At 41.8% G+C, this 14,894-nt stretch overlaps 1 protein-coding gene across 1 annotated transcript; it reads left to right on the top strand.

The window, feature by feature from the left end:
- The first annotated feature begins 1,821 nt into the window (after positions 1–1,821).
- On the top strand, positions 1,822–5,807 carry LOC144703108 (prolyl oligopeptidase family protein). Its single transcript, XM_078575205.1, has 6 exons — positions 1,822–1,940; positions 2,014–2,621; positions 3,078–3,272; positions 3,924–3,953; positions 4,039–5,112; positions 5,181–5,807. The coding sequence occupies exons 2-6, from the start codon at positions 2,178–2,180 to the stop codon at positions 5,730–5,732; spliced, it is 2,295 nt and encodes a 764-aa protein (XP_078431331.1). The 5' UTR covers positions 1,822–1,940; positions 2,014–2,177; the 3' UTR covers positions 5,733–5,807.
- The last annotated feature ends 9,087 nt before the right edge of the window (positions 5,808–14,894 follow it).

The following is a 14,894-nucleotide window of genomic DNA, read 5'->3' as shown; positions in this document are numbered from 1 at the left end:
CTCATTCCTTCCATCCAAAAATGCCATCTGTCATTCGTCCAACATTCGGCATTCATCTCCCAAACCTGTCTTCCATCATGACTATTATGACATGACAGAATGCAGTTGCCGAATAATGGAATCAACTTTTCTGACTGAACAAATAATTGGTTCCACTTGGTTCTAGAAATTCTATCTAAATTTTAATCAAACTGTTTGATCAAAATTTAACAATTCCAAAAAATGAGTAAAATCACACACTCTTTCTTGCTCTCAGCTATCTCTCTCTCATTCTCTTTCTCTCTTTAGTTAGCTCTCTCATTTTATTTATTTAATTCAAACAATTTGATACAATCTTGATCAAACAGTTTGAATCTAATTAGTTTTGGCAATTTGATCCTAGCATTGGGCTAGGCAATATCCGCTCCGATATCTGTCCGATATCCAATATCGGAAAATCGATCTCTAATATCCGGAAAAAACAGAACGATTTCTGATACCAGATATCAGATATCGAACGGATACTGACAGTCATGTGTAAAACGTATATGGGGACAGATATCGAACAGTTAAGGACGAGACGGATCACAGATACCGGAATCCGATATCTGGATATTGGAACCAGATATGACATTTTTGAGGGGTATGTATTAAACAAAGTAATAGTATACTTAAAAAATTCTCTGCTTACTGCTGGCCGACGATTTTCCTCACCAAACCTTTGTACGACAAACTACTTCAACGAATAAATGTATTTTTACAAACATTCCATGTTGGATATCAAAATCTGATATCCAACTCTGATATCCTATATCGTCATCCCTTCCAAGAGGGCGACGGATGACCATATCGAAATGGAAAACGATATAGGATATCAGTACTGTAGCAACTGATATCTGATATCGTGATCCGACATTCGGATATCGATAAAAACAGATATCAGAATAGTGATTTCAGATATCTGATTCAGCACTCGTCCTGATGCTGTAATCCAATGTTGGTATCAGGACGGGTGAACAATACATTGGGCAATATCGTTGAATACAATCCGACACAATGGTTGGATCTGAGTTGATTTGCTGACTAGAGCAATCTGATCGATCGGATTGCGCAGATCATGATCCGCTCAGTAGGACTGATCTCATCAGAACTAACGTTCATGATCTGATCGGTGTTTCTAGATAGGGATTGGCAAATGTCATCCGTCATATCACACGTGACGGTGATGGTGACGGAATGCATGGGGCATGACGGTGACGGTGACACGTGACGGGCTGTATGTGTTGGTGATGCGATGTCGACGGGATACCCTGGACGCGTGACGTGACGACAGGTCCGTCATGGATGACCGCCGTGACAGATTAACATAGAAAAATAAATATCATAAATAATAATATAGTAAAATAAATAATATTATGCTTCAACTATGTTTACTAACATAATAAAAATAAATATTATTATTTCCGTCACCGGTGACGGGGAAGGCGTCACGGTGACGGTGACGTGACGGAACGTGGAACCCGTGACGCGTGACGGGAATGTGACGAAAATTTTAAACTTCCTCAGACACGTGGCGAGACGCTGACGTGACAAATATTTTGTCACGTTACCATTCGTCACGGGTCGTCATTCGTCCCGTCACGTCACGGGCGTCACGTCCCGGACGTGCCATTCACTATTTCCAGATAAAGTAGTGGACGAAGAGATCGGAATCGTCAGTCAAGACGCGGACAGTCACGATGACGGGTTTAGATGACGAGAACGCTTTTCTCTATCGTCCGCGAACACGTCACTGTGTGCCTAGATGACAACATCTATAAAGACGAGATAGGCTGACATCATCGTAGGACGATTTCTTTCGCCGCTGAGATCGTCATCGGCTGCTCGACCGACGGCATGGCAAGAACATCCGACTGCCAATCTGCGATCGGATGATCAGATCTCCATCTCCTTCTCAACTCGTATTGATCTGAAACAGTTCTTAACATACTTGGTAATGATTTTGACGATCTGATTTGGCCTTTTCTTCTCCAGCGATGGGGGAAAACTACGGACAAATCTAGCTCTTTCAATCGAGAGGAAGGTCGCCGTTCAGGAATGGCTGCAAGACTGCATTTCTAGGTTTTCTTTTTGGTTGATTTCATCTTCATCCACTGCTTGAGCGGATCTATTGATACGACGGAGTGTTTGTGCGGGGAATGCAAACAACATCATCGGAGGCGGCTGAATTGGAGGAGCGGAAACAGAAGAAAGTGAGACGGACCAACGGCGAGATGCCTGCGAGAGATGAGATTAACGGCCTTGATGACTTCCCTGTGGAGGAGATCGTGCAGCATCCGTTGCCTGGATACGCGGCTCCTTCGTCGATCAGCTTCAGTCCCGATGATGGCTTGATCACGTACCTCTTCAGCCCTGATAATTCCCTCCGTCGTAATATCTACGCTTTCGATTTGTTAAGCGGCCGGCACGAGCTTGTTTTTGGGCCTCCGGGCGGTGGTGGGCTTGACGAGGGCAATCTATCTGAAGAGGAGAAGCTGCGAAGAGAGCGAGCGAGGGAGAGGGGCCTCGGCGTCACCCGCTATGAATGGAGGGCTAAAACTGCGTCAGAGAAGCCAGGAATCATAGTTCCTCTGCCTGCCGGGGTTCGATTTCTGATCCTTGACAATTTTATTTAATCGCGTTAGTCGATTTAGATATGCTGATCCCTATGTTTTTCCGTAATCTTGCTTTTTTTTTTTATAACTCTGCATGCCACCTACGAATCATTTGAATTTGTCATTGCGATTGGAGATTCTCAATGCGCTCAATTTCAAGGTGAAGCAGGTATGAACATTGTTCCAAGGAAAACTGCGCACTTTTGTATCAAGGTTCATGAATACTGCTATCTGAGTATGTTCATAGTTGTATTGCATATGTATTTAGGAAAATTCTTGGATGGGTACTACTCAGTTTTGCATTTGATGTTTGTGTCGGCGAATCTACTTATCTAATTGTCTTCTTCTAAAACCTTTGTCGTTCACCCGGCTGTCATCTCAGTTATTAGACATCAGATTAAGAAAGGCCTCCGCAGTATCTTAATACTTCATGTTTTTCCACAGGTATTTTTGCATGAGATTGGGAGTTCTGAATCAGAAATTAAGCTACCAGCCGGTCCTAGTTCTCCAATTATCGACCCTCATTTATCCCCCGATGGAAACTTGCTTGCGTTTGTGCAAGATGACGAGTTGCACGTTTATGGTCTCTTGTCTGGGGAGCAGAAACAACTAACCTTCGGGGCCAGAGGAAATGCAAAGGTGATTCTTTTTCTTACTGCGTAAGGATGTGAATAATAATTCTGCAAAAATAGGTTTTATGGTGCCACCCTCAAAAAAAAATCCTTTATAAAAGTGGAAAAGAGCATACATGTCAGAAAAACAAATCAACCTTCCTGTTTGGGGTTTTTAAAACATACTTGGGCTGCTGTTGGCTGTTTCCTTTCAAACAGTATCCAATGCGAAGATATTGAACGTATTTAACAAATGATGATTCCTGGGGAGCAGTGCATGGTTCCACAGCGTGACATAATGCTAAATATAACAAAATGGCGTAGCCTTCAGGTTAAATTTGTCACCCAAGGAAATAAACCACGTAATGTGTGAACTAAAAAACGTTCGAAGCGAATTTATGTTTAATTTTTTCCTCAAATGAGCTGCCTGGCTTTTTGTCAGTGCCATGCGTGCATATTTAATTTTTTCTTGGGACTGGTATCTATCACATGGCTTTTTTTTTCTTTGCCGACTCACTGCTTACACAAACCCATGGTTTTTCTCAAATCTTTATCATCTATCAGGATTGGCCCGATGAGACCAATCTCAAACTTTGGCCTTTTATCATTAGATTCATAATTGACGAAAAAATTTCATGAGGAAAAAAGGCCTTTGACTCTATGATTTTCATATTTTCAGACTCATGGGCTCGCGGAGTATATTGCACAGGTACTCCTCCCTCTATGTTTTCTTTTTAGGAGATTTACTTGGATAATTATTTTGTTAGAAACTAAAATTTTGTTCTTGCTCGCAGGAGGAAATGGACCGTAAGACGGGCTTTTGGTGGTCTCCGGACAGCAAGCTGATTGCTTTCACCGAGGTTGACTCGTCCAAAGTTCCTCTCTTCAGAATTATGCACCAGGGAAAGCCGAGCTTGGGTGGTGCCGCCGAGGAGGACCATGCATACCCCTTTGCTGGGTCCTCAAATGTCACAGTCCGGCTCGGCATAGTTGCCGCTGCTGGCGGCCAAGTCACCTGGATGGACCTCACCTGCGGGGAAGACCCTGAAGAAGAGTACCTCGCCAGAGTCAACTGGGCACCTGACGGCGGGCTCTTGGCCCAGGTCCTCAACCGGGCCCACACCCAGCTGAAGCTCCTCAGGTTTGACCCAGGAACTGGTCAACGGGAAGAGGTACTAGTGGAGCAGAATGAGACGTGGGTCAACCTGCACGATTGCTTCACGCCGCTGGAGTGGGGGAGAGAGAATCGGGCGGGGGGGTTCATATGGGCAAGCGAGAAGACCGGTTTCCGCCACCTGTACCTCCACGACCGGAGCGGCGCCTGCCTCGGGCCGTTGACTGAGGGGGACTGGATGGTGGAGCAAGTGGCAGGGGTCAACGACAAGGCTGGGATTGTCTACTTCACGGGGACAGCTGATGGGCCACTGGAGAGCCATCTCTACTGCGCTGAGCTCTTCCCAGACTGGGCCTTGCCTCTCCCAGCCCCACGGCGGCTCACCCCCGGCAAGGGCCGCCATGCCGTGGTCCTGGACCACGGGATGCAGCAATTCGTGGACGTCCACGACTCCATTGACTCTCCGCCAGCCGTGGCTCTGAGGTCGCTGAGCGACGGCACCGTCATCACGACTCTGTATGAACAGCCCCCCGCCAGCAGTCAACGCTTCCAGCCACCAGAGATCATACGCGTCAATGGCGACCTCTACGGCGCCCTGTACCGGCCTGATGCGGAGCGCTTTGGACCGCCTCCATACAAGACAGTGGTCAGCGTCTACGGCGGCCCCTGTGTGCAGACCGTCAGTGACTCTTGGATAAGCACCGTGGACATGAGAGCTCAGTTCTTCAGGAGCAAGGGATTCCTTGTCTGGAAGGTGAGCAGATTATTAATTTTTTTCTAGTTGATTGCACGTAAGCTAATTCTAAATTTAACTTTTCATAGATGGACAACAGAGGGACGGCGAGGCGGGGGATGAAATTCGAGGGGGAGGGAAAGTACAGACTGGGGGTGGTGGATGCGGAGGACCAGCGGGCCGGGGTGGAGTGGTTGGTGAGATTGGGCCTGGCCCGGCCTGGTGAGGTGGGGATATACGGGTGGAGCTACGGGGGGTATCTGGCGGCGATGACGGTGGCGCGGTTCCCGGAGACGTTCAGGTGTGCTGTGGCAGGGGCGCCTGTGACGGCATGGGACGGGTATGACACGTTTTACACAGAGAAGTACATGGGTCTACCAAAGGAGAAGGAAAGGGAGTACCGGGAGAGCTCGGTGATGGCCCATGTTGGGTTGCTGCAGGGGAAGCTGATGCTTGTGCATGGGATGATTGATGAGAACGTACATTTCAGGCACACAGCCAGGCTGGTCAATGCTCTCATCTCTGCAGGCAAGCCCTACGAGCTCCTCCTCTTCCCTGACGAGCGCCACATGCCACGCCGCCTCACCGACCGTATCTACATGGAGCAGAGGATCTGGGACTTCTTCCGGCACAACCTGTGAGCCTAACTCTGTCTCTCTCTTTGTGGAAACAACTAAATTATCTTCGGAAGCTATAAATAAATCTTTTTTTTGGCATAGTATTAGCCATTAGAGAGAGTATTTGTGTTTAGACCTGGTGAACCTTGAGTCGATTGCATTTCTTGAGGAGCTGGTCCCTAGATAGATTGGCCAAATTGTCCTCCCCCCCTTGTGACCCTTGTATGTACTATCTCACCATCTTTCTGGTGTTCTAGGGTCTAAGACTTCTTAATCCTGTTCTTTCTCATTCTTTAGGAATTTCTTGGGCCTGTAGATGGTTAAAACTCAACTCATCAGAATTCAAAATGTGCAACATTTGCTAAATTCTAAGGTACATGTGCAAAAAGAGGATTCAAGTCACAGCGTACGCCCTCATGTTGAATGTGTGATTTGCCTATATTGGTTAGCGAAAAGTTTTGTACTGTGATGGTTAGAAGGTTCTAATAAATTTTATTATAATGTGGATTTCTGAATTTGGTCTTATATAAAACATTTATTGGATACTTTTATTTTTTCTCCATTGATTCTCATTGCAGTGCCATATCTTCGGTTGTTACATAAAACATTTGTTATGTTGAGTTTTTGTGATTCAATGTATCTCTTGAGCTATCCAAGTTTCAAACTGTTGAGGACAACATATTTTAATGCTCATTTGGACTTTATAGATTAAAATTAGTAATAATATGTGAACCAGGTTTTCTAAGTGAGTGTCTTACAATTTTATTTCATGTTACTAGTAAGTTTATTATAACTTTACATGTTACTGTTGTGAATTATTTCTAGAATATAACTCATCAGCATAATTTTCTTTTATCTTCAATATTATCTTTATTCTGAATAAAAGGGGAATGGAAAGGGATAACCCATTCACTATGCCATTTTTTGCACTATAAAGTGTTTTTGTTTAATTTCAAGGAAATGATTAACCTTAGGGTACCTATGACTTTGATGGTCTTTAAAAAAAATTGAATGATTGGTTTAATGGTTTTGTGGGATATAAGTTATTTTCAAATATGTTTTCTCCATCTCATAAAGATAAAACATTAATGAAAATTTATAATGGAAACCAAAAAATGGCTACCCAACAGTAGTGGGTGATCCCTCTAAGTAAAAAGGGAACCTTGGTGATAAATCTAAATGTGGGGTGTAGTATAAACAGTGTCATAGTTTGAAGTTTTGCATATTACTTTATGATTTCTTTAAGGATACTTTATATAGGACTCATAGAAATCAAGGTGTCAATCCGCTGGAACAAGTTTGAGTTTAAGAAGAATATAATAATAAAATGATTAAGAGAAGAGGAGATGGAGGAGGGTGTATCTAAGATTGGTATTTTTATGGCTGAATGGGATGCTGTAAGAGGTAGGTTGGATACAATATATATATATATATATATATCATAAGAGAGTGGGGGAGAACAATTTTGTAGTGCTGAAAGATCACGTATGGCTTACCTGTCTTTGTTCATGTTGCATACACTTGGTACTTTCCATCATTATAGCAGAAATACAGTAATTAAGATGAAAGATCATTAGAAAATGCCTCAATCACCTTGTAAAGGTGAGCAGAGTCATTTTCCTTCTGCTACTCTCTCCTCAAGGCATGCTAACAAATCCAAGACAGAGAAAAGAGAAGAGTTTATACATGAGGTATAATGTCTTAAAAAACTTAGTCCTAAAGTTATCCCTAAACTACAATAATCTAGGTTTTGTCTTTTTAAGATATGAATTGGGGAAGGTCTGCCAGGATAAACAAAAAGTTATCTTCAGAACTCCTGCATTAATATGTGCTAGGTCTCAACTACCTCCTTGACCCATTAAACCTTGGCATCAGCTCTACGATTGGTTCATCTCTTTTTTGGTTTCTGCCTTGATAAACTTCCAATGCTAAACTTCTTCCACGATTAAAGACAAGTTGAATCTTATATTTAAAAAATAAAAAGCAAAACACTCGATGATCATAGCACCTTGTGTGGAATCAAATCCACAGCCATTTCAATTTTTTGATCAAGTTGTATCAAACTACACAGATCCCTCTCCCTCTAGACATCACTTGATTCTTAGCATGTCAAATCTCATCTTCTTCTTGACCAGTATTGCCACAGATATGTGAGGATCTTATCACCATTACAATCACATGAGGTGGGGGGGAGCTTACTGAATAAAAAGAGTTATGGAGTTGCCTCAAAAAACCTTGGATGGGTATCTCTCCCTTATAAGTTATTGACATTTCACACTTTTATAGAGTTTTCATAAAACCATTATAATTTAAGTCTATCTTCTTGATAGAAATATAAGTGACTGGCAAGTCAATAGCACATTAACATCTTTTTCCATGTTCACTAATAGAACACATTCATTGAAGTGCATGTGTGATGCTTATAATGAAGTTCATGAATAAATGATCAAACTTAGTGAATTATGATGAGATCGTAATACACTGATCACTAGTCTTTAAGCATGTGTTCTAAATATTCCTATTCAAAGGATACTTGAGAAGGACATCAAAGTATCCAGATAGAATAACACTACATAGCTTCTACTCATATGATGAGTATGACCAATCACGTAGCCATTGGTGTGGAAACACTAAGGATAGATAGTGGGTGCACTTTAGTGGAAGAGTTCACTGAATTGATCCGTATGAATCCTTGAATGGTTTTATCCCAAACTATCAACGAGGGGTTGATTCACGTCATGTTTGTGTAAGTGGTCCTTAGACCTGAGACACCAAAGATGTCTCATGGATGGGCAGTTGTACTTAAACTATGGCCAACGAGTCTCTAATCATGGGATTTTAAACAGTTTTAGTTCGGGTGCATCAAGAAGTTCACGAAGAAAATTGAGTGGTCAAGATGGGATCATCCACTCTCGGTATAAGACAAGGTATTTCAAGGAAGATGATGTTATAAAGTCCTTGGCCAAGGCAGTGAAATATCTGAGAATAATTCCCCGATGATTTCCAAACGCATTAGTACTGATTTGGATGAGCAATAAGGGTTTGATAGCTGATTATACCCTAAGTCGTCCAAGGAGTGTCAAGTGAATGGGGGATTATAATTACACGAAAACCAATGATGAACAGGTTCCATGAGTGAGTCGATACACACTCCTTTCTATCTTCTAGAACACGAGGTGTAGCTTGGCACCCCACGTGTTGGAGACTCGACCTATCGATTGGGTGAAATGGATCTGACATTAATTAATCTATATGCTGATATAGTTAATTAAATTGTAAGGTGAATAAAGGTTATTCTGCCGCTGGAGTCATTAACTAGACTAATACATGAGCTTAAAGGGTCACACGCAAATAGTCTTTTGGACGTCGCAAGATATACTTATGTTTTGCGGGTTTTTATGAAAAATACCCACTTTATATAAATAGGGGAAGGCCCTGAAGAAAATTCACCCCTGCCAGAATTCTTAAGGGCCTTTCCCTTCTCCCTTATCCACATTACTCCTCTCCATTCCTAATGTAACTGGGACGGCGTAATGACGACGAGGGAGGCTGAATAGAGCTCACCAAGGTGGAGGATATTTGATGTGCCAAGGATCATGTGGAAAAGTCTTGAAGCTGCACACTTGAGCAGCTTGACTCGTCTCACTTGAGGATCCAAGAAATGACAGATGCGTTATGTGCACAGGGTCTTCATTTCATGTTTTTAATGATTGCGTTGCAATGTTGTTAAAGTATTATGCTGTGGACCAGTTTAATTTGTTCATCTAAGTAAATGTTTATACAACCCAACATACCAAACTACCAATTAGGTTAATTCATGTCATGGTTGTATAAGTGGTCTTTGGACTTGAGACACCAAAGACGTATTGTTGATTAACAATTGTACTTTGATTATGGACTACAAGTTTATAATCATGGGATTCTAAATAATCTTAGCTTGGGTGCATCAAGAAGTTCATGAAGATGATTAAATTGTCAAGATGGGATCATTTGCCCTCGCCATAAGAGGAGGCAACTCAACAAAAATTGATTTGACATTTGTTACTCCATAGGATGATATAGTTAACTAATTTGGAACGACAATCAAGATTATTTGACAATATGTATTATTAATAAACCATAAATTAGGGTTCAATGTGTCCTTTAGGTTTTTGGTTTATGCAAAAATTTCCTCATCAGCATAAACCAAATAAGGGTTGAATCCTTTGGGAGGAAGTATTGAGCTAATATTATCTTTAATTTTTATTTCTATTTATTATAAGATTGAAATTTGTTTTAAATAAATAAAACTAGGGAAAATAATTAAAAATAATTATAGGTAGGTCAGAAAATATTAATCCTATTCAACCTTATTTATTCAGATTTTATAGAATAATATAAATATACCTTTATAATATAAAAATACTACTTAATTATAATTTAAAATACCTTAGGCAACACTTTTGTAGAGTCGAGTGATGGCAGACGGAGATGGATATGAGTGGAGTGGAGATGATGGCACATATGCGCCAACGAATGTCAAAGCAAGGGCAAGCTATGATAATTTTTCCATTGCTGGAGCTACGGAGATGGAGTCAGATACAAGTCGACAAGTGGCAGAGTTGAAGGTGATGTGTGTGATGGTGGAAACCTAGGCCACCCGATATGATAACCAAGAAAAAATGAAAAAAATCTGAGTTAGAAAAAGATGAAACATCACCTTAACCACATAATCACGTGCTCAACGAACCCATTCGTATATTTTCTTCGCGTGTCTTGATCTGAATATCACTCCTTTAGTCTGCTCTTGAATGGGCAAAACGAGATATACCAAAAGGAGATTTTGAATGAACAAGTAATTAACCTAATCATATTTAGGAAAAAATCCAAGGTCAAGTTTTTTTACAAGGATATGCTGGCTTATAGAGGCCTAGATCTGAATGAAGAAATCAAAATGACACGCAGCGGAAGACTTTTTGTGAAATCATACGAGATAAAACCATGAAGCGAAGTACCTTTGTACGGATCACATCCTTTATTTCTTGGATCTCGAAGCGAGATGAGTCAAGCTGCTCAAGTGTGCAGCCTTTAGATGTATCTATGAGATCCTCGTCACGTCGAATCTCCTCCTCGTTGATGAGCCCCGTTCAATCTCCATCGTCGTAGTTACATTGTTTGTGATTGCATCAGGGATGGAGAGTGGGTGTTGGGAGAAGGGAGAAGAATGGGAAAGGCCCCTGAACAATTTAGGCCTGGGTGAATTTTGTTCAGGGCCTTCCCCTATTTATACTAAGTGGGTATTTTTTATAAAAACCCCCAAACTTAAGTATATCTTTCGACGTCCAAGAGACCATTTGCATGTGACCCTCGAAGCCCATGTATCAGTCTAGTTAACGACTCCAACAGCAGAATAACCTTTATTGGCCTTACAAATTAATTAACTATATCAACTTATAGATTAATTAATGTCGGATCGCGTTAACCCAATCGATACAACTTATAGATTAGGTTGAGTCTCTTACACGTGGGGTGCCAAGCTACACCTCGCGTTCTAGAAGATACCAAGGAGTGTGTATTGACTCACTCTTGGAACCTGTTCGTCATTGGTTAATGTGTACGTATAATCCCTCATTCACTTGACTATCCTTGGACGACTTAGGGTATGTCATGTAACACAGTACGCCTGGGATCGAGCGGCACATGTTACATCACAAAGGGGATGAAAATTTCAGGCAATGATGCGTGTATGATTATGAACATTATTTAAAATTCTATGGTAATACTCAGCAGTACCGACAAGTTCGAAGAATCGGACTCCTCAACATCCCTTTGGACCAATTAGATGACTAAGGAGAGGGGTGTTATCAATACCCGAAGGCGTCCAATCCTCTATCGATAAGGATTAGTCGTACCACAATAGATTTATCCTAACTCTCACAAAAGAGTGGCTAATTCCGATCACAAGTGAAATGACTTCGATGGCAATTGTAACACAGATCAATGGTACTGAAAGGAGTAACTTTAACTGCGAATGTGGGGATAACAATAGAACCTGTTGGACTAAGCCCGATGTATGTGGCCATAGAGGAAATGAGGCTCCAGTGTAACCAGAATGGTTGGCTTCGAGTCAATGGTGAGTGGCGAACGGACACGAGGAAGACTTGGTGAGCACAAATATGTCAGCAGATAACCATGTCACCCCAAAAGGAGTAATCACGTGTGTCTGTGTTTGGATGCCCTGAAAGCACGCACCAAGGCATGGGGCGGCGGCGCACGCAAACGTTGGTGCGGGGCCAAGCAAGGAGCACACACGCTAGCACTTGGTGTGTGGCAGCGTGCCTAACGCGGGCGCAAGTGGCGGCATGTGCGCAAAAGCACAGAATGCGCAAGCATGCGTAATGGCGTGCAGGCGAGGACAACGAGGAGGTGCAGAGACGTATGCAGGATTGCGTCCCCCTTGAGGTGTGGGTGTGTGCAGGTGGTGAGGGCTGGCGGTGGGCGTCGGTGCACAAGAACGTGCAAGAAGAGATCCAGCGGCGAAGATCAGCTAGATGACGATGATGGTGACAGCGCAGGGAATCGGTGACAAAGATGGCAATGGTGAGCCCAAGGTTGATCCAAGAATTGAAATCTTGGTGCGTTCTTGGACCATAACAAGATCAAGAATTGGATTTTCTTGATCAAAAACTTGATGAACAGCTACAAAGGGGTTGTCGGTGACGGTTCCTCCACGGGTAATCTACGACATGGACGGAGGATGTGGCCAACAAAACCCACGATCTACTCTAAAGAAAATCCAATTCTTGATCTTGTTACAGCGCCCCCTTCATAGTTGGCTCCCACCTACTCCAAAGGGGAGGAAGGCAGGAGCCAACTGAACAAACCTTTCAAATTCAATCAACTCCAAGGCTTTCCTTGGGCATGCCTCCCTTTTTATAGTGTAGGGACATGCCCTATTGGGCCAATCGGGAAGGAGCCGTCTCGTGACGAGCGGCCTTCCCTTAATGAACGTGAATGAAAACATACACATTGGACGAGGCCCAAACACGAAAGGCCCATCTCCAATTCAAAATGAAAATACAAACATGAAAATACAAAAATAAATAAAATGATCACGACCCGTTGTTAGGCCGTATACTTGAGCATCAGGTGGCGGACATCGGCTCGGGCTGCTCGAGGTGGTTGATGGCATCCTTTGATGTTGTTGGTGATATGGTCCCCCAGTAGTATGGTCAATTGTCAAACCCTAATCAGTCATCTGAATTAGTACTGATGCATTCGTAAATCATTGGAGAACTCTTCTCCGATATTTCACTACCTTGGCCAAGGACTTCATCACATCATCTTCCTTGAGCTATCACCTCTTATATCGAGGGTGGGCGATCCCATCTTGACCACTTAATCATCTTCAAGAATTTCTTGATGTACCTGAACTAAGACCGTTTGGAATTCCATGATTATACACTCGTTGGCCATAGTCAAAGTACAAACGTCCATCCACAAGACGTCTGTGGTGTCTCAGGTCTAAGGACCACTTACGCAACCATGACGTGAATCAACCTAATTGACAGTTTGGTATAATATCATTCAATGATTCGTACAGATCAATTCAGTGGACTCTTTCCACTAAAGATCACCCAATATCTATCCTTAGTGTATCCACACTAATGGCTACGGGACCGACCATACTCATCATATGAGTGAGGCTAGATAGTGCTATTCGATCAGGATACTTTGACATCCTTCTCATATATCCTTCGAATAGAAATTTTTAGAATATATGCTTAACGACTAGTGATCTCCGTATTACTATCTCATCATAATTCACTAACCCCGATCATGTATTCATGGACTTCATTATAAGAATCGCATGTGCACTATAATGAATATGTTCTATTAATGAACAGGGAACGAGATGTGGAATGTGTGATAGGCTTCCCGGCCACATATTTCCATCAAGATATGGGGTCCTAATTTTTAATCCAAGATAGATGGGGAAAGGTAGAACTATTCTTCGAATTTCTAGGTCATGAGATATCATTGTTTTACTTTAGAGTAATCTAAGCCATCCAATTTTCTCTCTCCTCAGAATTTTATGACAAGCAGAAAAATGGATTCATTAAAAATATTTAAATAAATTCAAAGTTATAATTTCTGACTTACAGATTTATTTTTTGTGAACTAAATTTTAAAAAAATCCATAAAATATTAAAATATAATAAACCTCTTAAAATATTTAAATAAATCTAAATAAATACTTTCTGACATAGAAAATTATTTTATCATGAAATTAATGCCAGAAAATTATGGTAAAATACCATAAAATCATGAAAAATTAGAATTCATTCTAAAAGTGCAATAAATGATTTTAACCATTAAGAACATGTATTTATGATAATTTTAGTGAATATATGCACATAATTATGTGAAATTATTACTAAAAATAACAGGATATTTATTACTATCAGTCACATACAAATGGTATTGAAGACTTCATGAGATATAATTAAGATATACTTAAACCCATTTAGTATAAATAGGTGAAGGCCTTGAATGGAATTCACCTCGGCCATAATTGTTCAGGGATCTTCCCCTTCTTCTCCATTTCCCCTTTAGCTCCTCTCCATTCTCATTACGATTGGGATGGCATAATGAGGACGATAGAGCATGAAGGAGGCTTGTCAAGGTGAAGGAGGAGAGACAATGATCCATGACCATGTTGATATGTCTAGATGCTGCACAACTGAGCAGCTCAACATGACCCAACCAAGGATCCAAGAAATCACAAATGTGATATGTGCCCAGGTGATTTAATTCATCATTTTGTAGATGACATTTTGATTCCATTTCAGTCTTCCACTGAACATTGTTCTAGCTTTTCATCAAGGACCTCGAACCCAACAAGAACAGGAGAGAGAGAGATGGGAGATTGTGAGAGGGAGAAAAGTAGAGAGGGTGTGTGTGTGAGAGAGAGAGAGAGAGAGAGAGAGAGAGAGAGAATGCAAGAAAAATAGGGAGAGAGGGTGAGAAAAATAGGGAAGGAGACAGATGGTTAGAGAAACTGATAGAGAATGAGACAGAGAGAGGGGGAGAGTGAGATATGGAGAATGGGAGGAGGAGAGGGTGAGAAAAATAGGGAGGGAGAGAGAGGGTGAGAGAAAGTGATAGAGAATGAGATGGACAGAGGGGGAGAGTGAGAGAAGGAGA

This window comes from Wolffia australiana, chromosome 5 (genome assembly GCF_029677425.1).
Source record: "Wolffia australiana isolate 7733 chromosome 5, ASM2967742v1".
NCBI lineage: Eukaryota > Viridiplantae > Streptophyta > Magnoliopsida > Alismatales > Araceae > Wolffia > Wolffia australiana.
Note: the sequence above shows the minus strand (reverse complement) of the source record. Positions and strands in the feature narration are given on the sequence as shown.

What these genes read in the sequence shown, in the direction of transcription:
- LOC144703108 (XM_078575205.1), top strand. Translation starts at nt 2,178, where the DNA reads ATGCAAACAACATCATCGGAGGCGGCTGAATTGGAGGAGCGGAAACAG. An exon ending in TAGTTCCTCTGCCTGCCGGG is followed by an intron (nt 2,622 to 3,077) that starts GTTCGATTTCTG and finishes GTTTTTCCACAG; the next exon opens with GTATTTTTGCATGAGATTGG. An exon ending in AGGGATTCCTTGTCTGGAAG is followed by an intron (nt 5,113 to 5,180) that starts GTGAGCAGATTA and finishes AACTTTTCATAG; the next exon opens with ATGGACAACAGAGGGACGGC.